General features: G+C 35.2%; 2 protein-coding genes across 3 annotated transcripts in view; one reads left to right on the plus strand and one right to left on the minus strand.

Annotated features, from left to right (window-relative positions):
• The window catches only part of UGP2 (UDP-glucose pyrophosphorylase 2), a 41429-nt gene extending 35398 nt beyond the window's left edge, over window positions 1–6031 (plus strand). For both annotated transcript variants that reach the window (XM_044663383.1, XM_044663382.1), the window contains exons 7-10: window positions 1456–1653; window positions 1825–2067; window positions 2990–3094; window positions 5065–6031. In XM_044663383.1, the coding sequence (XP_044519318.1) occupies window positions 1456–1653; window positions 1825–2067; window positions 2990–3094; window positions 5065–5172 (654 nt within the window). In that variant the 3' untranslated portion in view covers window positions 5173–6031. The remainder of the gene's footprint in view (window positions 1–1455; window positions 1654–1824; window positions 2068–2989; window positions 3095–5064) is intronic.
• Window positions 6032–6194: 163 nt separating this feature from the next.
• The window catches only part of VPS54 (VPS54 subunit of GARP complex), an 88933-nt gene continuing 70585 nt past the window's right edge, over window positions 6195–24542 (minus strand). The window contains exons 15-23 of the mRNA XM_044663380.1: window positions 24015–24127; window positions 22506–22563; window positions 20704–20809; window positions 19775–19862; window positions 18779–18900; window positions 18392–18472; window positions 13318–13425; window positions 10881–10975; window positions 6195–7649 (exon numbers count right to left, since the gene is read on the minus strand). Coding sequence (XP_044519315.1) covers window positions 7544–7649; window positions 10881–10975; window positions 13318–13425; window positions 18392–18472; window positions 18779–18900; window positions 19775–19862; window positions 20704–20809; window positions 22506–22563; window positions 24015–24127 — 877 coding nt within the window. The 3' untranslated portion in view covers window positions 6195–7543. The remainder of the gene's footprint in view (window positions 7650–10880; window positions 10976–13317; window positions 13426–18391; window positions 18473–18778; window positions 18901–19774; window positions 19863–20703; window positions 20810–22505; window positions 22564–24014; window positions 24128–24542) is intronic.

Raw genomic sequence — 24542 nt, forward strand, 5'->3', positions numbered from 1 at the left:
GTAAGGGATGAGGAAGAGTTGAGAATGACTGAGGGATGCTTGAAAGTATGGTGGTACGCTCAATGGAAAGGGAAGAGTTAATTTTAGGGGAGAAAAGATGATAAGTTGTTCTGTACATGTCGACTATGGTGCCTATGGGATATCCAGTTATAAATATCCAAGAGGCAATTGGTGATGTGGCATGTGAAGCTCAGTAGATGAGGGTTAGATCTATAGATCTGGGAATCATTTGCATAGAGATAATTGGGGAACCAGGATACTTTTTTAATCATGTATTATCCAGATTGAATTGCTTGCCACCTCTGGAAGTGGGGAAGGAAACTGGAGGGAGAAAGCCAGATTGCAGGGAATTAATGAGTGAGAAGAATAATACAAGTAAAGAACAAAGATAGCCTGTCACAAAACCCTTGTCAAAACTGTACTACTTTTTTTGAAACTGGGTCATTATGAGCTAAATAGATTTTTGGGAATGGGGCTGATATCCTAATTACCCTTCCTATAGAAAAATGCCTTCTGAATTGTCAATAATTTTTTTAATAAATAACTTTATTTATTATTTATATATTAAAGTGTATAGTGCTGTTCTAACATAATTACCTAGACTCAAATATATATAGATCAGTTCAAACTGTGCCTCTGAAACCACATAACATGTTAAAGTCTCCTATGATTAGTTGTAAAGGTATTAGTCCTATTTTTAGAAACCAGGTGAACAAAGGGCAGACTTTGGCATCTCAACCCATGTCACAGGATTAGCCAGTCAATAAGTATTAAGCATCTAATATTAATCTAATATGGGCAGGGGTATAATGAATTATAAAGTCCTTACTAGAGCTGGAAAAGACCTTAGAAATAATGACGTCCAGACCCCCTTATTTTACAGATAAGGAAAGTGAGGCACATGAACTTAAGTGACTCCCTCAGGGTCAGACATGTTTGAAGCAGCATTTGGAGTCAGAAGACAGTGGTTTGAAACCTGGCACCAAAACTGACAAGGTGGGAGAGCAACTTGCAGCCTCTCTGAACCTTAGTAAAATGAGGTTATAACCATTGTATTCTGTCACATAGGATCATGATATTTAAAATCTTAAATAGCCACATGAAGGAGGGAATTGATGATTAATCCAGCATTAGAAAAAAACAGGCTAACTGTTCATAAGACGATGCTGGGGTGACTTACGGAAATGACACAGTCCAGTCTGTTTATTATCTATAAAGTGAGAGCAATATTGAAGTATTTATATTTAGGGTGTTGTAGTGATTTATAAGACATGATAGTTCCCCTGTCATAATTTCCTGGTTATTTCAAACACCTAGTCTTTTGCATTATAGATACACTTTTGTCATTACTGCATTTTATTTTCAGATCTTTTAAGACTGGCATAGTTACAAAAACTGAAGACTTGGGGCAGCATGTAAACCCTCGGTGCTACTGTTTTTTTTCTGCCTTTCTAGGGTGGTACCCTCACACAATATGAAGGCAAACTGAGATTGGTGGAAATTGCTCAAGTGCCAAAAGCCCACGTGGATGAATTCAAGTCTGTATCAAAATTCAAAATATTTAACACAAACAACCTGTGGATCTCTCTAGCAGCAGTCAAGAGACTACAGGAGCAAAATGCCATTGATATGGAAATCATTGTTAATCCAAAGGTGAGCAAACATATGGTGAAGAGTATTTCAGGATACTTGTTTATGCTGTACACATCTTCATTATGAAGTTTCAGTGGATCTCTATTTTAAACTAGTCTCTTGGCTTAGAGCGTTTAATATCTCAGAGCCAAGTTTACAAGTATATATGGTCCATTATATTTCCTTTTTCAGACACTGGATGGAGGCCTAAATGTTATTCAGTTGGAGACTGCAGTTGGAGCTGCTATTAAAAGTTTTGAGAATTCTCTTGGCATTAATGTTCCCCGAAGCCGTTTTCTGCCTGTTAAAACCACGTCCGATCTTTTACTTGTGATGTCAAACCTCTACAGCCTTAACGCAGGATCCTTAACAATGAGTGAAAAGCGAGAATTTCCTACTGTACCCTTGGTTAAATTAGGAAGCTCTTTTACAAAGGTACTATTTTTTAAATGAATATCAGCTTGATTCTCTTGAGTGAAACAGTGTGTCATAAGAATGAGTTTTTTTGAGCACTTTAATATGAAGTATTTGTCCCTATCTGTTCAATTATTTCAATCATAGCACTTTTTATGGTAACAAGCCTTTGTAAACGAAGTAGGCTTTACCTCTAAAAAATATAGATATAATCAGAGTTTTATGAAGGCACGAGAGTTCTCTTTTTTATATGCTACTTTGGAAAGAAATGTTTCAAAATTCAAAATATTAAAAACAGTGTGTTTGATTTTTCAGCAGTAAAAGGAGTACACAAGAAAAATGTCATTTGATAATAAAAATCCATTGTTAATCTAGAGTAGGGTCTCTAGTCACTTTGGGGCATATACTTTTATATTTTCCAAATGTTTAATGTGTATAGTCAAAAACCATTGTTTAATTTTTGTAAATCATAGCAACATTTGCTATGTTCATATTGCATTTGAATTGCCTGAATCCTTGCCTTTCCTTAAAGGTCCAATGCAAACCTGACTTGTTAATAAAAATGCAAAATCTCCTGTATTAGTCAGCATTTGATGCTCTTCCATAACACCTATATGTTTATTTCTTTGTATTATCGACAATAACCAATTTCTCAATGAGCGAAAGGTCTTGTATCTTCAAACTAGGTTGAGGCTCCTCCAGAGCAGGCTTGTTTTATTCCCACCCCACCCCCATCCTTAGCAACTGCTAGGTTTCTCAGAGTAGTGGTGTGAGACTGCAAATAGACTAGTTACATAAAGACACGATTTAAACTTCTATTTGTATAATGACTCGTTTATTTTTTTTAATAGTATAAAACCGAGCAAGGATTTGTTCTGTTGTTTTGTCTTTATATGTTGTTGAAATGAGTTGTTAATAAAGTTTTGTTTTTTCCTTATGTAAGGTCCAGGATTATCTAAGGAGATTTGAAAGTATACCAGATATGCTTGAACTGGATCATCTCACAGTGTCCGGAGATGTGACTTTTGGCAAAAACGTCTCATTAAAGGTATGAAAAACATAGTGGAAACTTGAGCATGAAGGGTTGCTTTTTTGTACAGAAACTTGAAGAAATGGACCTTGTTTTTAACTTTGTATTTACTTAGCTTTATTATACAGAGGATGTTTAGTTTAAGTGTTCAGACGGGCAGAAGACATGATGTTTGTTTTCTAAATGAGAAGCCACTGACTAATGCACCAGTGTTGGAAGATAACAGCAGTTGTATTTTGAACTTACTTAATAGTAAATACTACCGGAGGCTCATGTTAACATGTTACACTAGGTAATGCTAAAGCAGATAAAGGTAAATGCAGTTCAAGTGCTTGTTCTACATTTGGCTTTTAGAGTACAATTTATTCTCTTATTAAATCAACTAAGTACTATTTGTTAAAACTTGTCTTAAGCATTAGTACCTGTTGAAACATTCTTCTACCAAAGGAGGACACTCTAAATTGTTCCCTAGTTACTTTTACAGGGAATATAAAAAAATAGGAGAATAAAATCCACTCGTTTCTATGTTTAGGTGGTATCACAGTGCCAAACATAATGAAACGTGAGTTCAAATTCAGCCTCAGTTGCATACTAGTTATGTGACCTTGGGCAAAACCACTTAATTTCTAAGGCAGTTTCCTCATTTGTAAAAAAGACTTAGCACCCACTTCACAAAGTTGTGATGTTTAAATGAGATCATAAAGAGCCATATAAAGGTTAGCTAATTTTTATTATTTGCAACCTTAGATCTTTTTTTTTAAACCCTTACCTTCTGTCTTATACAATACTATATACTTATACAATACTGTGTATTGACTCCAAGGCAGAAGAGTGGTAAGGGAGGCAATGGGGGTCAAGTGACTTGCCCAGGGTCACACAGCTGGGAAGTGTCTGAGGTCAGATTTGAACCTAGGACCTCCCGTCTCTAGGCCTGGTTCTCAATCCACTGAGCTACCCAGCTGCCCCTGCAACCATAGATCTTGAAGATAGCCAATAAATACTGTGATACTCGGTTGCCTTGACAAATGTTTTTTCCAAAGATGTATCAAAACAGGAAGGAAATAGGTAGTATCAGTAAATCAAAAATGGATTTCAGTCCTGGCCCCTGAGAGTAGTCTATGTACAAGTCTTTCCCTGGAAGAAAATTTAACTAAACAATGCCTGTTTCTACCCTTCTGATGTAACAAATGCCTTCTCTTGATGGAGGCATTAAGAAGGCAATTCAGTGGAGTGAGAAAAGCCCCGAGTGTGGAGTCAGAGGACCTAGGGTCAAACGTCCACTTCTGACAAGAGATTTTGATAAGCATATCTTATCACCTGGCTGAGCTTCAGTTTCCTCCTGTGTAAAATGAGGTGCATTAAGTAACCCAAGGTCCCTTCTATCTTTAAATCTGTGACTTATAAGAACTAGATGTATATGCCTCTCCTATTTGCTTAGTACCTTTGTGAAATCACTTCTCTCTGGGCCTCTACCATTTCCTCATCTGAAAATCTACTTGCAACACCAAGTAGCCATCAGTCAGCATGTGCCATAGCAGACTGTGAACCCAAGTCTTGTCTTCAAGGCCAGCTAACTATTGTACCAGCTCTCCCACAAATCTGTACACACATAGATATAGGATAAGATTATGGATAAAATAATCCTGGTTACCAGAGCAGGAGAGCAGTCTTCTGGGTCAGCCACTCACCCTGTACCCATTCCTCAACTTCTTAATAAGAAAATGAGATAGCCTAACCTATCAGTTTTGCCATAATGTAACTGTCTAATGTTTTTACTGATGGATGCAGTTTCGTGTGCAAATGAGCTGAATGTGCCTTTCCCAGTTTCACTGGCAGGAGATGTAATTATCATCTTGACTGATCTCTGTCCAAGCCTTGGATATTGTTGAATCAGTACAATAACTGATCAATTGAAGAGTGAAATCTAAAGCTGCCTTTTCTCACCAAATTTTTTAAAGCTTCTCCCTTTTATTTTCCTTTTAATTTAGGGAACGGTTATCATCATAGCAAACCATGGTGACAGAATTGATATCCCTCCTGGAGCTGTGTTAGAGAATAAAATTGTATCTGGTAACCTTCGGATCTTGGACCACTGAAAACAAAAAAATGCTGCATATGCTTTATTGATTATGAGCTAAATTGTTTTTCAAAAATGGAATGTTCAGTAAGGTTTGGGAAGAGAGGCAGGTGCTTTATCCACTATTTCACTGTACCCTGAAGTATTAATTTTTAAAGTAGTTTTCTGCAGTATGCTCTTATTTAAAAGCACAGATGGACATTTGAAAGCAATACTACTTCTTTGAAGAGATGTATGTCATTAACTTTAAGTGCAATATTGCTGGTCTTAACGAGGGAATGGCTGCTCTGCTGGAAGAACTTTTACCAGAAGCCTGCCTATCTCCAGTCATTTTGAACTGCTTGTAATTTAAAAATAAAGCTGTGAAGCAATATATATGTGGCACATTTATAATTTTTCAATTTTATCATTTTTATGATGTAATCTTTCACTATTGCAGAATATTTAAAAAAGATTGGAAAGGCTTGAAATTGTGGTACTTAATTTTTGCAGCTATGAGAATCTTGTACACATTGGCTATAATCTATATACAAAATGGATTTAATACCTCATCTTGTTCCACTGTAAGGATGTAGATTAGTCAGTTTTATTTCTTTCCAAAGAATGTTTGTTCTAGTGTGTGTGAGTGTGTGGGTGCGCGTGCGTTTGGTGGGAATTGGTCACTAGATTGGATTTGGCTCCTTTTTGCCTCTCCCTCTCCTCTTTGTGGGGGTTCATAAATAAAAAGAGTAAGGGATGTTTTCCTCTTATTCCCTCCTTTTTGTTGTATCCTTCCTTTATGGTTTGGGGCTCCCTCCCCCAAAATCATACCGTGAAGAGAAAAGAGATGGATCAAATTTCTTGGAATGGCCAAATAAAGCTCACAAATAGCATTGCAAGCTGTCTACTTGTCATTAAGTTACTGTGCCCTTTGTTATAATGGTTACTCCTTCCAATTCTTCCATCCTTGTTCTTAGGCCATGTGTTTTTAAGATCCATAGTAACACTAAACTGTATCTTGCTGGGTAACTATTAAAAGAAGTTGGTCTTTAAAAGTCTTGATTATTTTCATAGCTTTATTTTTTAGACAGTTTAAGAACTGATGACATCTTCATAATAGTAAAGAAAAAGACAGGCTTGCCTTTTTGAGGAAACCTTAAAACACAACATAAGACCATTTGGTTGTACATAATCATTACAAGGTTAGGCACTCTGACAGGTTTAGGTAAGATTGTTAATGTGAGATGAAGCACAGGCACTTTATTACTTGTAGAGTGCTTACTGATTCAAATATTGAAGGTAAAGTTCTTGTTTGTTTATAAAAAGTCTCCAGACAAGTTAACTCCATTCATCACCTCAAAACTTCTTTCCCCAATACTATAGCTTATATATATAGCAGCCTGTACTATATTCTGCTAAAAATTATACTTCTCTCTGATCTATAGACATCATCACACATCAAAGTTAACTTAAAATTAAGAACCCAAGGGGGACAATGTTTAGGTAACATACAAAATTTTAAAATAAAAAACTTTCACAAGTAGGCAGGCTTGTATAAATAAACCTTTTTACCTCTACCAGAAACGAGAAAGGCAAAAGAAAAAAATTCCTCATAGGTTGTCTTATAAATATAAAAATACAGATACAGAACACCAGCCCTATGTACTATTACTGAAAAGTACTTAAATTAGTAGCTTCATAAATTAATTAATGCCAACATCTTATTCTTTAATCATCACTAATGATCAGCATTTCAAGTGGTCAGACTAAACTGAAAAGCTTTACTCAGTCGCATTGGTGGCAGTATAAAGAGAAGGTATGAGACACAAACCCTGAAACATGAAACTGCTTACTAAAACAAAATGGGGAATTCTAAATCCAAGCAATCAAAAAGATGTTTATTTTTTTATAGAAAGATCTGTAAAAAAATAATTTTTCAAACAGCATTACTTTCATAGAGAAAACATTTTCTACAGAGGTTGACTAAGATTTTTATATTTTAAATTGTACCATCATTAAATAAGGTGGGACACCATATGAATTTCATTGCACTGGAAGAAATGCAAAGCATTTTTTTTTTAATATAAAGGTATATAGAGCATTCTAGTCAACTACAGCTGTGTTACAGCTATGTGTTCTTTTGGATTTGGTCCAAAGAAACCTGAGTCTGTTTCCAGAGAGAATGAAAAATGTTATAGACACCTGATCAGTTATCCCTCACTGAGGATGCACAAAAAAGGACCATTTCCTTGCAGATCCCACTGAATCCAGTTCCCAACACTGATACTTTCCCCTTCCCTTTCACCCACATACATGCTTTGGGGCTCTGCTTTAAATATTTGAGACAGGCATCAAAATTCTTCTCAGACACATCCTATAGTCACACAAATACAGTTTTCCAGTATTTTTTATCACCTCTTCTGTTCCCAGATCTCAGCCATATTTAGGTCCAAATCTTTAAGTCCTTTTAAGGCTTGAAGATTTCCAGTGTAAAAAGCTACATCTGCTGTAACCAACCTAAAAAAAAAAAAAAAAAACAGAAAAAAAAGGTATTTAAAATATATCACTGACCTCTAGATATCTAAACTCAAAGTAAACCAAATCTGTTTATCTAGAAAAAAATCCAATCAGAAACCAACTCCCCTCTCAAAAAATGATATCCTCTTAAGCTACTATAATACTGAGGCACATAAGGAATAATCCAGTGTAAATTGGAGTTAGGTTTATTAATCAGTTTTGCCTTATGAAATGCTTTGGTTTAGTATCTGTAAAAACAAAAGTGATGCGATGTGTAAGGTAGGGCACTTAAAAGTCACAGGCACTGGGCTTGGATGGAAGCGGGATTCTAAGCTCTCTGTCGTCCTTCCCCCACCCAAGACAACCTCCATGACTCCTTGTGTAAAATGAGGAGGTCGGGTATCTAAGAGTGACTTCATTTAAAATTGATGTTAGGACAATGCCAAAATTTTAGGAGTGAGAGAGTAGTGATAGGAAAAAAATTGTGACTGATCACAACAGAATGAGGATACATTTTTGCCTTCTCCCCCTAGGCAGAAGGATATTTAATCAGCAAAGGATATGAATCTAAAAAATGCTACATATTAAAATTCTAAGGGAAAATTATCTTCTATAATGAAAACTGGTTAGAGCTGAGTTAATATCTCAGCCATATCTGAAGCACCATCCCTAAAACAGCAACCTATTTTGCCTATTAGGCAAAGTGTGTGTGTGTGGGGGGGGGGGGGGGGGAGAAATATGGGGGGATGGTAAGATACTATAAATCTAGTAACAACTCAGTTTCAAAATCCATTTTTTAAAAAGTTGGACAGATGCATCAGAAGTAGAGATACCAACCCACTGTTCTGTTCCCTTGCCATCTCATTTAACACTTCCCATTCTTCCTCCCCACCAATGAAAAGAATGGAATATTTTTAAATCTAGTCATTACCTGGTTCATATCTCCATATCAGTTTAAACTAGGGGATTTTGATACACATGTGTCTCCACAACCTCAGCTATGCCTAGGGATGGTTAGCTTTGATCCCACCATAATTTACAAATGTACTTCCATGATCGAATACTCTGTAATTCTATTATCCTATCATCCTGTTTCCCCCAAGTCTTATCCATTCTAAATCAGTTATTATTCATCCTCACCATGACTTCCATCCCTCAGTAATCTCCCACGCCATCCTGGCTGCTCTAATTGCACTTTCCCACCTTCCCAATCTTGACCATAATAACAGCATTCATATCGACTTGGTTTGCAAAGCACTTTACATGTTATCTCAAGTGATCCTCACAACAAACCTGTAAGGGAGATGCTATTATTATCTTCATCTTAAAGATAAAAAACTTAATGTACGCAGTAATAGCAATATTGTATGAGGACCAACTGTGAATGGCTTAACTATTTTCAGAAATATAAAGATCCAAGACAATTCTGAAGGACTGCTGATGAAAAATGCTATCCACCTCCAGAGCAGTAACTGATGGAGTCTGAATGCAGATCAAAGCATACTATTTTAAACTTTATTTTTTCTTCATTTTTAAGACTGTTCTCTTTCACAACAAGGCTAATAAGTGTTCTGTATCATTGCACGTGTATAATCTGCACCAAGTTGCTTATCTTCTGAAGAGGGGAGGAAAGAAGTGAGATAATTTGGAACTGAAAAATTTTTAGATGAATGTTTAAAACTATCTCCTCTTCCCCTCTCCCCCCACTTTCACTCTTACCTTCTGTCTTAGAATCAATAGTGTGTATTGGTTCTAAGGCAGAAGATCGGTAAGGGCTAGAATGGGGGTTAAGTGACTTGCCCAGGGTCACACAGCTAGGAAGGGTCTCAGGCCTAATTTGAATCCAGGACCACCCATTTTTAGGCCTGACTCAATCCACTGAGTCACCTAGCTATCCCTAAAACTGTCTTTTACATGTAATTGGAAAATTTATATTTTTTAAAAATGTTTTTAAAAGATAAGGAAACTTAGGCTGAAAAGGGATGTATGGCTTGCTCAGAATCACACAGCTGGTAAATATTAAGAGGAGAGATTTGGTCTCAGGACTTTCTGACTCCAAGTCTGACTGTCAGGCAGTTCTGTACTCTGACATCCCTGCCTACCCTCATCCCCAGCTATATGGGTCAAAGGAACAGTCACCATCTATACAAGCCTTTGTCCTGTGTACTTGAAGTAACATTCTTTTTAATATGGGGTAAAAGTTCAGCAAAAGCTTTGTATTTTTAACAAGAAAAAATTTAGATTCAAAGTGTTTTTTTTTGATCAATTAACAGATTTTTTAAAAATGAGAAGCAGAATGGTGTTATGAATAAAGCAGCAAGCCTTAAAATCAGGAGGACCCAGGTTCCACTCCATAATAGTTCTGTGACCATAAAAAAATATACCACCTCAATGCTCCAAAGACACTAATTACAAATTATAGACAGACCATTGCTAATCTGTTATTAGTGGAGGAAGTTCCCACAGTTATTACATAATGCTCAATATGTACATCAATTTAAGTGATCAATGATTCAAAAAGATGAAACCATATCAATGTGGGAAGGCATAACCATAGAAACTGGATGGTAATTTAGCAAAAAATTTCTGGCAGCATTTCTTCAGCAGTGTTGAGGACACAGTACACTAGAAAAAAATGCTTTTTAGGTATCAACACCAATATTGAAGAAACAACCTTGCTTTAAAAAGGATACACAAAAAATAATGCAGTGACTACATATTCTTTCATCATTCAAAGAACAAAGGCTACTTCGATCTCAGTTTATGGACTTGGCTCGTCAAGTATAAGTATACACACACACACACACACACACACATATCTATCATATATAAACCTACAATTTCATTGATGATAGTCTTTCAAGAAATTAATAGACATGAAATGACTCACTTGAATGATATGTGGAAAGAGTCTGTGCCATTAAGTAGCTATAAGGACGTCACATGCAAAAGAAATCAATTCACAACAAAGATTACTGGGTAATAAAGGAACTAATTGGGGTACCTTAGACTAGGTTTCATTAATGGGGATAAAAGTAATGAGGTGCCTGCCTAATGTGGGTTAAAGGGTTTTTAATCATATTCTTGGATATTCCTTTTAAGAGAATTTACATACTCCTTTTAGGGGACATTACATATATCACATATCCCCACTATCTTTTAAAAAATAGTTCAACTGGAGGAAAAAATGAATAAAGCAATCAAGAAGTGAAAAATACATTAAAAATATACCCATTTTGAGGTCCTCCATCATTTACCACGTTTAAACGAGATAACTGTCTCTTCATGTGGATTTTGTAGCTTGCATTAATTCTTAAAAATAACATCTGGAAACAAATGTGGAAAAAAATTATTTGACATTCTATAAAGAAAAATAAAATGAACATCTGAATTGTAAAATTTTTAAAAAAGGAAAACATAACATGAAACTAAACTTTAAAAAAAAGGAAAACATAAATAACATGAAACTAAACTTTAGAAAACACCCTATTAATGTGGTTGCCTTCTCTGTGGGATGAAAACCTGCTTTATAAAAGCAACTTCTTTTTAAAATAATGTAACTTAAATGACTTCCTGCCTCTTGCAAGAGTATTCTGGGACTATACAGCTTGGATTTGATGATAAAAATTAATGAGATTACTTAGATGATTTAGAACAGAAGTCTTTTTTGTTGTTTTTGTTTTGTTTTGTTTTTTAAACACCTACTTCTGGAGCTACTACCCCTTTCCTCCAGGAAGATTTTTCCAATTCCCCAATTTTCCCTCTTTGCACTGCTTTACACTCAGTTATCCAAGTTCATACTATCTCTTTCCAACAGGCATCTCTGGAGAAAGGACTATTTTTAAGGTTTGGTTTGGTTTGGTTTGGTTTTTTATCTTCTATATCCCCTTTTCCTAGCACAGTGTTTTTCATATACTAGGCTCTCAAATACATATTTGTTAACTGGTTTGAATTTTTTAAATCTATATTTAGGCACTAAAGGTAAAAGTTTAGAAGGGCAAAGACTCACCCATTATGCTAGTAATTCCAGGAAAGCCACACTAGAGTACTCCTGAAACCAAAGTCCAGGTACTACGTCATATGTGGTTAAGCATTTCCTCTTATATGGATTTTATGTGGTTTTACTTCCCTTCCCCCACATTTACTGCTCTAAAACTAAATGTTTTTTATCTAAGAAGAATCCTTGAACCTGATGATGACATCTCAGGAAAATTTACCACAGTCTAACAGTATCTAGCTTTTGTGAAAGTATCAAGAAGACAAAAGTATCAGACAAATAAATACTCTTTTGACTAGATCTGGCAGGCCTAGAATGGTAACATGTCAGGGATTTTATGGGAAGCAGAAAAGGTCAACAAGAAAAGGAAAAGCAGTATGGGACCCTGAAGAAGGAACTTCCTTTATTCCCTGGCATTTACGGTACCTCAGCCTGAGTCCCAGGTTCCTTGAGAGATAAAACATATTCACATTGTAGAAATAAACTAGGTTTTTAAATAGCCAGTTCCCTTGCATGAGGAAAACCAAGGAAAGCAGTATCATAATTGGTTGGTATACTTTGCTTTTTATTTATTACAAAGGAAGGGAGAGATGTAATGAGTTAGTAGGTTGTGAGAGAATTGGGGGAAAAAAAATCAGTCAAGTATTTTTTTAAATGCACAGAAGTAAAAAAGTTCTGAAAGGGATACAGTTACACAGCAAATTATTTTTTAAAATTGTAAATATACTTTTAAAAATGAACCATATAAAGAAGTTGATATCCAAATAAAGTATTAGTTTGTCTTCTATATATTGAAATATTTTACTGATCAAGTTTATAATAATAAAGAAAAATGTAAAAAAAGGAGAAACAGTGAAGGGGAAAAGAGAATAATGATAGAGGGAAAAGTAGATAAAGAATACAGAGAAGACCTGATCAATATTACTTTCCCTTAATTTGAGATAAACAGGCATTTAGGAGATAGAAGTTTTGATTGGGAAAAGAAGAACAAAATAACCAACAACTTTAAAATAAAAATGGGGATTTCAGGAAAGGATATGCCAAAGTGGGTATATCATAATAATGCTAACCAGGACACATCATAAAAACGCTGAATAAATAAAAATAAATAAATAATATAAAAACATAGCCATCTGGTAGTGAGATCCAAGAGATAAGAGGAAATAGAGAAAAAGAAGAAGATGCCAAAGAATAATTTTGCTACTCAAAATGAGTTGAACAATATGCCTGTGTCTGGCAGAATATATTGTTAACAACAAAGTATACTGATTTTCAGCTAATTGGCCTATAAATATCACCACCAAATTCTCCCAGATAATCCATTTGATGGAATGTTTTCCCACTAACCGCAGGAAAATATATCATACCTCTCAATAAGTAACAACTTTAATTTTTTTAAACAGATTAAGAAATCTGAATCTATGTCCCTTTATAACCTGAGACACATCAGTACATTAATACGACGTCTTCATTTTTAGAATTGCTATGGACTTTGCAGATCAAGACTTTACATACAAGATCAAAGCTGAAATAAATGTCATAAAACAACCTAGCAGAGATTTTAACTCTGAATATTTCATCAGTCAAAAAATGGTATATAGTGAGTAATACTTTGATGGTATAAGCATTAACTGACTGTATAGTAATGCAGTTTCAGGAACAGAGACTTGCCTGTGTTTGTTCCTCTGGAAGGAGTTCATATATAGCTTCATGCATTTTTGCCATTTGTTTACAAATATTCCTGAAGCAGGTAGAAGGAACAGGAGCTTTCACCTCATACTGGTAACAGAAGATAAGAAAATGTTCACATCTTTGACTGAATGTTAGTTTACTTGGGGCCACATCAGATATCTTTTTTGTGCTCCCTAACTAAAGGCATTGTGGCATGATGGCAAGAGTCCTAGACTAGAGTCAGGAAGAGCTGGATTAAAATCCCGCTTCTGATACAGGTCCTGTGGCCCTAGACAAGTCACTTCTCTGAATCTAAACTTCCTTAAATGAAAAAAAAAAAATGGGAAAAATAACACCTGTAGTAGGTAAGGGTTTTTGTACGGTTCAAAGAATATAATATATATAAAGTGCTTTGCAAATTTTAAAATATGAGCTATAGAAATGCCAGCTATTAGTAACATACCATTATTACCTAATTCATAGATGGAGTACTTATTCTTACTGTGGCAAAATCACTTAGCCAATTCTATTTCTACTTATTTTCTATTGGATAATCTTGAAAACTTAAAAATATCCCTAAGCTATTTTTATACTAGGAGACAATGAATTGGTTACAAATAGTAAGTGGTAAATAAATTTAAATGCTCCTTCCAGCCCTCCAAGAAGTATTGAAACATATTACATTTAAGGGGGGAAAAAAGACCTATGGCAGGTATCTGCTTGTTCAGATCTGTTTTCAGTATTATTTTGCTGGCCAGGAATTAAGCTCTCCTTTACTTTAATAAAGTGAAGTATTTTATAGAGGTTTGCAAAGGGTTTGTCACAATATTGTGGATATTATGGTATTGCAGATAAAAGAAAAATTCCTAAATAATTTTAATATAAATCTTTCTTACTGATTGTGTAGGAAATGTATAGAAAACTAAGTATAGCAGTCATGAAATAAACTTAATTTGCCTATTGCTCTTATGGAATTATGTGAAAATATGGCAAATCCTGAACTCTAATAAATTTCATATAAACAGTTGTTCCCAAATCTACTTTAAAGTCTAATTTGCTATGATTTCTCTCAGAAAATATCATGCAATGAGCAAAAGAAATTTGAGATCTACTGGAATGACATACATCACCATTTTTATTCCTTTTTCCTCAAGAAATCAATGGGCAAATACTTCTGGTTACCACCTAAATTATACTTTTCAATCAGTAATATTGAAGATAGTAAACTGGTACAGTCTAAATCATAATTCTTAAGTCAACTTATACTTCCCACATTTGGTTTATACCTAAGTTTGAATTAAATGATCTTTTACAAGATTCTAACTAAAGTAGCAAATTCATATCTAGTACTATTCTTTGGTAAAATGTATAATGTTAGTATCTATTACATTATAGCAAAATACATATTATAAAAGTCACAAAAACCATGACAATTCTTTAATAGCTTCCTATATTACTGACTTAACTCATCTGTTCTATTGGAAAAAAAATAATTTCTTTATAGAGGTAGAAGTTCTATGGGGCTGGGCAATATGGATATATAATCAGACTTTTTATGTATTGATCAGTATTGCCGATCTTTTAAAAATATTTATTAAATGAGACAACTCTCAGAAGGGGGGACAATGGGAGGAATTTTGGTAATGTTAAAAAATGCTATTAATAATTTGTTATTAGAAAAAGAAAAAAGTAACTAAAATAATAAATATTAACTAGGAAGCTTACTCAAGCCATGCCAGATGCTTTCATGTCACTGCCATTCCCTTGGAACCCAGAATGAAATATCCTATGAAATTAGAAGAGTGCAAAAAACTTTCATTATGTTTCAACTTGGCAGAAAATAAACCAGAGCTGAACCATGCAAGGATATACCACCAGGGCAAAAATGAGAGGAAAGAAGAGTAGAAGAGTACAGTGTCAATTTAAACTATGGATTATAGGGAAATAACAGAAGGGTAAGGGCATGGCTCAATTCTATTCAACAAACATGAATCATCTCTTACACAATGACAATAATGAAGTAATTCCTGTCCTCAAGGTAAAGTTAATGACTGGAAAGATCAGAAAAAAACTTCCTGCAGGGAATGGCACCTGAGCTAAACCTTGAATGAAGGTAGGAATTCTAAGGAAGAAGGAAGCACATTCTAGCATGGGAGACAGCTGATACAAAAGAACAATGACTGAATATGGCAGGTCAAGTTTGGGGAGGCAACAGTAGTTGTAAAATCAATGGTAGTAGTAGTATAGTAGTAGCAGCAGAATAGCAATAGTAGTGATGATGATGATGATGGTAACTAATATGTATATTGCACTTTTAAGATTTCCAAAGCACTTTACATATAATACTCATTTGATCCTCACAGTAATCTTGTGAGGCAGGTGGTATCATTATCCTCATTTTACCATTGAGGAAACAGACTTGGAAAGGTTAAGAGCCGATAATGTTACACAGCCCTTAAGAGTTTAAGGTAAGTTTTGAACTCAGGTCTTCCTGACTCAAATCCAACACTCTCCATTGTGACACCTCATTCTCAATTTAACTAGAAAATAACACAGTTGAAGGGGAGGAAAAAAAAAATACATAAGGCAGATACATCCATAGCTTTGTGACCTCATTCCCATTTCACAGATCACTGGGAAAGGTAGAATAGAGGATAGGGATATACTTATTTAAAGTCCTAATTAATCCACAACAGCTTGTGAATGTCTGACTTAAAGAATTAAAATCTAAGTCTTTCCTTCAGTCTTCTGCCCCCTTCATAATCAAATTTATTAAAAAAATCCATCCATGATTTGTCAAGTTCTCCCTCCATAATCTTTTGCAATCTGGCCTTTTTCCTCACCACTCTACCGATCTGCTCTCTTAAAGGTCCCCACTAACCTCCTCATCATAAGCTGCTGGTCTTGCCTTCGTCTTGCACTCCCTCTGAACTCAGCTCCGATCTTCTCCTTCTGCACATCCTGTTTTTACTTACACATCCTCTCACTACCTGTCTCCTCTGCTGACTCCTGATCCTTGTTCTGACTCCAAGGTGGATGGAATTCCCAAAGTCCTCTGCTTGGGCTCTCTCTCTCTCCTTTGCCCTGTGCACAATGTCTCCCATGCCCAGAGCTCGAGCTCTGAGCTCTCCTGAACTGGAGGGCCAGAACCCCGAGTCCTTACAGGACAGCCTTCCCCAGATGCGCTGCGATCACAGAAAGCTCAACGTGTCTAAAACAACCTATTTTTCCCTCAAGCCTGTCACTTATTTCTGTCAGCTGATATCCTCATTCAGTCTCCTCTACTGGAAATATATTGTCATTACTTTCTCTTCTCCCTCATCTCTCTTCATTTGCACAACCCTTTCCGTTCTCTCTCTGCAGTATCTCTAGCATCTCTCCTGGCTTCTCCATACAACTGGAAGGATGGAGCCAAGATGGCGGCTCAGGAGCACCTAAAGCCCAAACCTCTCCCACAAGGCTTCCAAACCAATATTAAAAGGGGCTTCAAAGAAAACAGAAATTCAAACCCAGCCAGAAGTCTCAAGACTCTCCTACTGAAAACAACTTGAAAGGTAGGCTCGGCGTGTCTGTTTTCATGGGATAAGGGAGAGACAGGCTGGCTGAACCCCCATTCACCCCCCAGCACTGAGAGCTGCAAGGAGAGACCGCTGACTGTGAGTTCTGGGCAGAGCCTGGAGCTGGGAGGGTTCACCTTCGACCTACCACACATGGTTCAGGGCTTTGACAATGAATGGCAGGGAAGAACAAGCCCCACACAGCCCCCACCCCTCACCCCACTCCCAGCCTGCTGGCTACAGGGGGAATTTGCCCCCAGGCAGGCCAGCTCAGCAGGTTAGCTCAACCAGCTGAATCCAGGACACCAGCAGAGGACAGAGAAAAGAGAGGATTTGGCCTCAGGGCATAATAGCTCAAACACTCTGGTTCAGCAAATCAATAGGAAACATCAAGCAAAGCCTCAAAAAACCCAGGGAATTGGATGTAGGCTAGGGAAGAGCTGGAAAAGGAATTTAAAAATCAACCCTCCTTGCTTCTCTGTTCCCAATGCCACCTTCTCAGTTCATGTCAAGTTCTATTCGCTTGTACTGTTGTAGTGCCATTCTAAGAGCTGGCCTATTCCCATCCAACTTTCATTATGCTACCAGAATGATCTTTACTCATAGATGTGGTCATGTTCCTCCTCTGCACAAAAATCCCTAATGATTCTCTATGGGTTCGAGCTCAAATCCCTCACTTAGCATGGATTCAAAGCTTCCATACTCTGCTCTGTCCTTCCAGGCTTTTCTCATGCTATTTCCCTACCTTATACTCCAGCCAAACTCACTACTTGCAGCATCCCAAGATTTTCCATATCTATGACTGTTCATGATATTCCCCATGCATGGAATACCGGCTTCTCCTTCCCTCTTTCTACCACTTGAGCTCCTGTCTCAGACCTAATACAGCCTTTGGTTTATACCTCTTTTAAACCATTATATGTAATTTTATATTCTCATTGTCCATGTGAAAATGCCCCCTCTGTACTTATAAGCTCTCTGAGTACAGTGGCTCTGTTTTATCTAAACTTTGTGTCTTTCCCAATGCCTACAGTGGAAAATGTGCTTAATAAATGTTTATTGAATTCTAAATTTGAATTACCTGGTACTTCTACTGCCTGCCTCTAGGACCCTCTTGGATTGTAGATCTCATACTAAAACCTGTCCGTTGGAAGAAGTAATGTGTTTTCTCCAACAAAACTAATACAAAATCCCATACTGAAGAAGAGTTAAAGTATCCCTGACATTTTCTGTATTTTTCCTTACCAGATTTTCTCACCTACCTTGAAGACTTGAGCATGCTATGTTTTTTAAAATATGAAAAATATAATTTTCTAGATACTTAGATGCATGGCTATTCCCATTTTCCTAAATAGCATTTTACCAATTAGTGGTCAAGATTGGTAAGCCCAAAATAGCCACTCCAAAAAGTTTACATTTCTTTATGAAGTTAAATACAAAGTCACATACAAAGGATCCTAATTAAATTTAAAAGCAATTTTTTTTAAATATGTCTTATTACTTCCATGCATCATTACCTTGGATAATAGCTTATCAAATAAGCTATCCATGATGGCTACAAGTTTTGCTGAGATTTCTGCTATGTGGTCATGGTAATCCTGCAATGAAAAAATAGTTTTGGGTTTTAAATCCCAAGGCACATCTATTTAAATAACTAAGAAATTAACTTTATAAAACTCAACTGGAATAAACATGAAAAAAAAAATTTTTTTTTAAACCCTTAACTTCTGAGTATTGGCTCCTAGGTGGAAGAGTGGTAAGGGTGGGCAATGGGGGTCAAGTGACTTGCCCAGGGTCACACAGCTGGGAAGTGTCTGAGGCCAGATTTGAACCTAGGACCCCCCCATCTCTAGGCCTGACTCTCAACCCACTAAGCTACCCAGCTTTCACACATGAAAAATTACCTTAGTGATATGATCAAAATGCCTGAGCATGCTATACTGCTTAGGCTGCAGGCGAGCTTCAAAATGAGCCCGGATCACAGGAATGTAGTGCACAATTAACTGGAGGCAGCGTGAAGAAAGAGCTGTAAGATCCAAGGAAGGCAGACAAGAGGAGGGAAAAAATGAAAGGGTTATAAATGACTTTAACTGACTAACTTTATAATGCAAAAATTTAATAGTTACACACAATTTCCAGCTGATTTTGTCAATGAAGAAAACAGTGCTGAAGATGACATATTCTACCACATTTAAGAAAACTATGTGGCTATGAGCTGTTGTTACTTTGGGTCTTTCTCAAAAACAAAAAAAAAAAATACTCCCAGTAAAGCATGCCATACATGTTACATTTTTACATATTTTCCAAAACACCACAACTTCTAAATAATTTATCATGAATATTAACAATGCTTCTACTTTACACCAATTGCCTAGGAGTCCAGTTTTTAATCATAATTACAAATGCAAAAGAAATGGTTTTACTATGTCTGGGAAAAGCTAAGTCCTTCCGTTGGATCAAGAAGCTTCATCTACTCTCCAGCCAACTTCAACTTTGCCTCCTCACCAGTACTCTCACACTCCTACTCACATTCTACCTCTAGCACAAAAAAAACTGTTTTCATATTAGTGCTACTGCTTCTGAGTTTAAAGGGCTTGCCAGCTAACTGCTGGATTCTCACATTCACCATTACTATGATACCTGGACCATAAACTCACACCCCTGGCCAATACCCCCCCCCAATCTATTTTTCTTCCCCAGAAAGAGGCAGTCTTGCTTTTGCATTTATACTCCCAGCACCTCAGCACTGTATTTGGCAAATGGTCTTTAAATGCTGCCTACGATTGGAGTTATAGGAATGCAATGTAGAGTAAAAACACATTCAACATAGGGATACCACTATAACTTTACAACATGAAATTATAATTTTAAATATAATTTTAAAATGCCAATGTCCATACCTAAGTTTTTTGTAGTTATTGTTTTCAAGCCAACAACCTGCAAAGCCCCTGCTCCAAGAACTAACTGGCAACTTCTTGAGTTGAAATACTATTGGGTTGGAAGAAGGAAAACATAATGTACAGATTAAAAACATTAGACATATGACATTAATTTACTACCTCAATATAATATTTATAAAGTATTTCCTGCTTATCCACAAACCAAAATGAAACAAAAACACCTAGACCAAAAAAATCTTTCTGGGGAAAAAACTTTAAAATTCACAATCTTAGAAAAATAAACAAGGCTTTTTATATAAAGACTTAGGTTTTAAAAGAAAATCTTCAATTTGCATATACAAAACCACTAGCGAATCTTAGTAGCCAATGTGCTTTGCAAGTCCTATTTTCCGAAGTTTAACACAGACTGCAAATATTTCTTGCAGACTGAAATCTGGTTTTTCCAAGTTTAAATTAATCAGCATATGTTCATTTTATGAAAAGCATTATGACACTTCCATTTTATTCACTTCACTGACTTTGATAAAATTACTTTTTAAAAATCTCCCACCTTGGTGAAATAAATTATGAAAAGTTCAGTGAAATTTTCATTTTCATTTTCATACACAAATTAAAAACAATTCAAGTGGCCTCAATTACATCCAGAATCTAGCATCTAATAAACAATCATCTTCAGACTTCAGTGTTATTAAAAGGCTACTAACTACATGGCTTCTGATTAGGAAGCACTAAATAATGAGAGGCAAAAGGTTACTTTCTTTCTATCATTTCTTTTAAAATGTTATGATTCAACTACATTTGCTTTATCTTGAATTACTGTTTTATAACTCAAAAAATTCAAATTACATCATGAAAGCAAGGAAATACAAAGCTTAATGTACAATCTGTTCAAACAAATTTTCCACAATGAAGTGAAAAATCATACATACCTTCAATAAATCTGATAAACGAGTAAGCATGTCAGTAGTAACAGATGGGATGTTATCTACACACTGGCAATATTCAAGGATAATTCTTATCAACAGCAATACTGTTCTGTGAGGGGGGAAAAAAACCAACATGTAAAAATTAGTGAAAAAAGAAAATCAAGCTGATTTAACCATATAAAATTAGAAATCCAATAAAGGCTATAAATTTATTTTAAAAAGTGATGCTTCCTCTCATCTTGTTGCTATTAACTTTTATACACTGATCGCCAGCATTAAATCATCAAAGTCCAAGCTCTGGGAGGTGCCAGCAATCTAGAAAGGCCTCTGAATCTGAGCCTGGTTACCTACACTGTCTGTATTCTGTGTCTCAGGCTAGACAAATTCAGAGGAATATTCCTAAGAAATGAGCTATTAAATGCTAATTTTTTAATTTTCTTACCCCCATCCCATGTAAAGTTAATAAAAACATCTCCTAGTATTGTTGTGAGGCTGAGATTTTTGCCTATGGAGAGAGTATTCCCAATAATTTTGTACTCATGTAATCAGTAACAATGTAATGAGGAGAAAACAAACAGGTAAATTTTGGAGGGGAAAAAAATTTACTTATAAGTTTCCTCTACACAATAATGCTACTAATTACATTAGTACATCACAAAATTTACTATTAAAGTTACAGTTGATAACTGAAATAGAAAGATCTAATTTTTCTAACCTAAATAAGCAATGAATTAAGTTATTAAATATTAAAAGGTTTATAATGCTATTCTATAGAATAACCAGAAATCAAATTAGTGCTATTTGAAAGGACATAAAGCCAAAATGAAGAACAAAATTTAGTCTCAGGCCAGAAAATGGTTTTTGGTTTTTTTGTTGTTTTTTTTTTTAATTAAAATTTCCTACAATAGCCACCCAGTTTTTGTAGAATAAATAAAAATTTATATTATATTTTAGGTAACTCTTAGTTATATGTGCTAATGGAGAAAGAAAGATGGCTATACAACATAAAAAATATGCAATATAAAACCACCAACCCAAAAATTATGTGTATTTAACAGCTTTAGAATTAAGAGACATATCAAATCAGGATATACACAAAAAATATACACATGCAATACAAATGCATACCCTGACTAACCCCCTTATTCACTGCCTCTATTCTTGGGATACTGGGATCTGAGTTTGGAAAGGGTGGAGAATAAATGCAAGTTCAAAATGCTATGGATATGGGGCAGCTGGGTTGTTCAGTGGATTGAGAGTCGGGCCTAGAGATGGGAGGTCCTAGGTTCAAATCCGGCCTCAGACACTTCCTAGCTGTGTGACCCTGAGCAAGTCACTTGACCCCCATTGCCTAGCCCTTACCACTCTTCTGCCTTGGAGCCAATACACAGTAGTGACTCCAAGACGGAAGGGTAAGGGTTTTAAGAAAAAAAAAATGCTATGGATTATCAAGAATTTAATGCATATATTTTCAAACATATTCTGCTAAAAATCCTTTAATTTAAATGTTGCTACCACAGATTTTCTTAAAAAGAAAGCTTTAAATATTATTTGATCTGACATTTTGTAAGCAAGAATTTTAATTAAAATTTGATTTTATAAATTAATGCTATTTCTGTGTGACTCAATGAAACCAAAAGAATCAATTCTATGGCAAAGGTATATTAAAGATGATAAAAAAAATTTTTTATGGGTTAAAGGAATTTGAACTTTCCTTCTTAATGTTCTTACCACATTTTAAAAAGGAAAGAACTTCAGGATTTTAAAATGTGATAAAAATGGCAGAAGCAAAAAGTACAACTTACCCAACCACAGCATATGGCTGTCCTTCAACTATCAAGAAGTCAGCAGGTTTTCTCTCTTCTATAGTAAAGAATTAAAAGAAACACAAATAGAAATGAAAATCAACAAAATCATTAATTACTACAGAAATTACATAAATTGAAGAAATGTTGAACAAATCATTCTCTGTTTAAGGACTAAAAACAATTCATTTCCCAAACTGTTTTTCCTTTTAAAACACAGAAGTGCCATTTCAATTCACTATGTATTTTCTCTGATTACAGAGTATTTAATTTTCAGAATTTAAAAGGTACTGGTATATTTAAAAAGAAACTTCTGGCCAAAAACTTGAAAGGTCAATTTCAAACCAAAATTGCTATATTTTCTGCATCCATTATTAAATTTAGCAATTTAGGATCTCTATGTAAAAAACATTATAACAGGGGATTTGTGATTTATAGTGTGAGTATTTATTCTACACATACAGATAATCTCTAGTGAACAGTCTTTAAATTTGGTGTGGTGGAAAAATTAAAAAAGAAAAGAAAAAAGAAAAGAAAAATTCATCAGTTTCCAGAAAATCTGGACACAAGCATTTCTGGGCTTAGGTTTTAATTCAATGGGCCAATAAGCAGGGCCTTTTACACTCAAAGTGACCTGCCAAAGAGGGGCTGAATTCTACTGGACCAAACTTTACAAACATTGTCTTGCTCTCCTTGTTACAGAGTAAGGCATTGGAGGAATTTATGAAGAATATATAAGATTAAAACAAAGCTTCTTTTTAATCTTTCTGCCAATAATTGACACCACCAACTTTCTAACCAAAGTTCTGATACATTAATTGGAAAAAAAAATGCCTCTGACAAGTGACAAGATGTTAATGTAATCCTCTAAGGGTTCCACTTTCTAACCTTTAAAGGATTTACTACTATTTTATAGGTGATCTCAATGAAGAAAAACAAAAATTGCAGAGAGAAAGCAGGAAAAAGGAAGAAGTCTTATAAAGGGACTAATATGATCTTTTATTTATCCTCCATAGAAAATTGTTCACTTTTCAGGACAAATAACACAACAAATTTAGTTCTGGTGTTCAGAACTATTAATTCAGACGTTTCAGTTCAAACCCCACCCCATCCCCCAAAAAACTAAGAGTTCTTAATTAGTTGCAAATTATATGCAAGATGATAAACTACCTCAAGAACTTGTCCCTATCAACTATAAGCATTTCACAGAATAAGATGGATCCCTAGTGCCAAAGAGAAATTTTAAAACCATCATATGCAAATATAGTTTAGAACTTCAGGGATTCGTCAAGTGTGGGGAATACCATAATCCCATCACAATTTAGTAGATGGTCTCTAAGAATTGTACAGAAAAATTCATCACTCTGCATCTGATCAGGCAGGCTGGTCCTCTCAGAAAACAAAAGTACTGAATCAATGATTCCATAAATTACAAAAATAATAATGTAATCTACAGGGAGATGGGGAAGAGAAAAACACAACACCAGGTTTGTGAAAGACTGAAAATACCTCCAGATTTTTTTTCAGGTAAAGCAATCTTCCCATCTGTTATAGAATCAACAAGATCTTGAAACTCTGCAGGCACATCAGCTTGCTTCCACCGTTCATTCTCTAACAGGAGACTATTTAAAAGTTAAAGTTGAAAAAAAGAAGAAAGTGAAAGTTGAGAATATTTTGATGACCTCTTGATTGCTTGGATAGAAATATAATTAAAACTAAGTGGGTACAAAATGGATTTAAAAGAGCTTAAATGGGTGCAGAAGCTCATATAATTCAATGAAGTGATATCACTGATGGACAAGCATAATAAAGAACTCTTTTCTAAAGCTGTATTTCCAATATGTTCTTAACTTGGGAAGAGATGACAAAGTTAATTTGCTTCAATTTGTATGGAATAATAGCTGCTACTTACTACCAAGCAAATTTCTAATGTGACATAAACAGGAATATTCATCTTATATGCTATTAAATCTTATTTAAAATAATTAATTTTAACTTATGTAATTTAATAAAATAATACTATTGAAAATCCAGTAA

This window comes from Gracilinanus agilis, chromosome 2 (genome assembly GCF_016433145.1).
Source record: "Gracilinanus agilis isolate LMUSP501 chromosome 2, AgileGrace, whole genome shotgun sequence".
Taxonomy (NCBI): Eukaryota; Metazoa; Chordata; class Mammalia; order Didelphimorphia; family Didelphidae; genus Gracilinanus; species Gracilinanus agilis.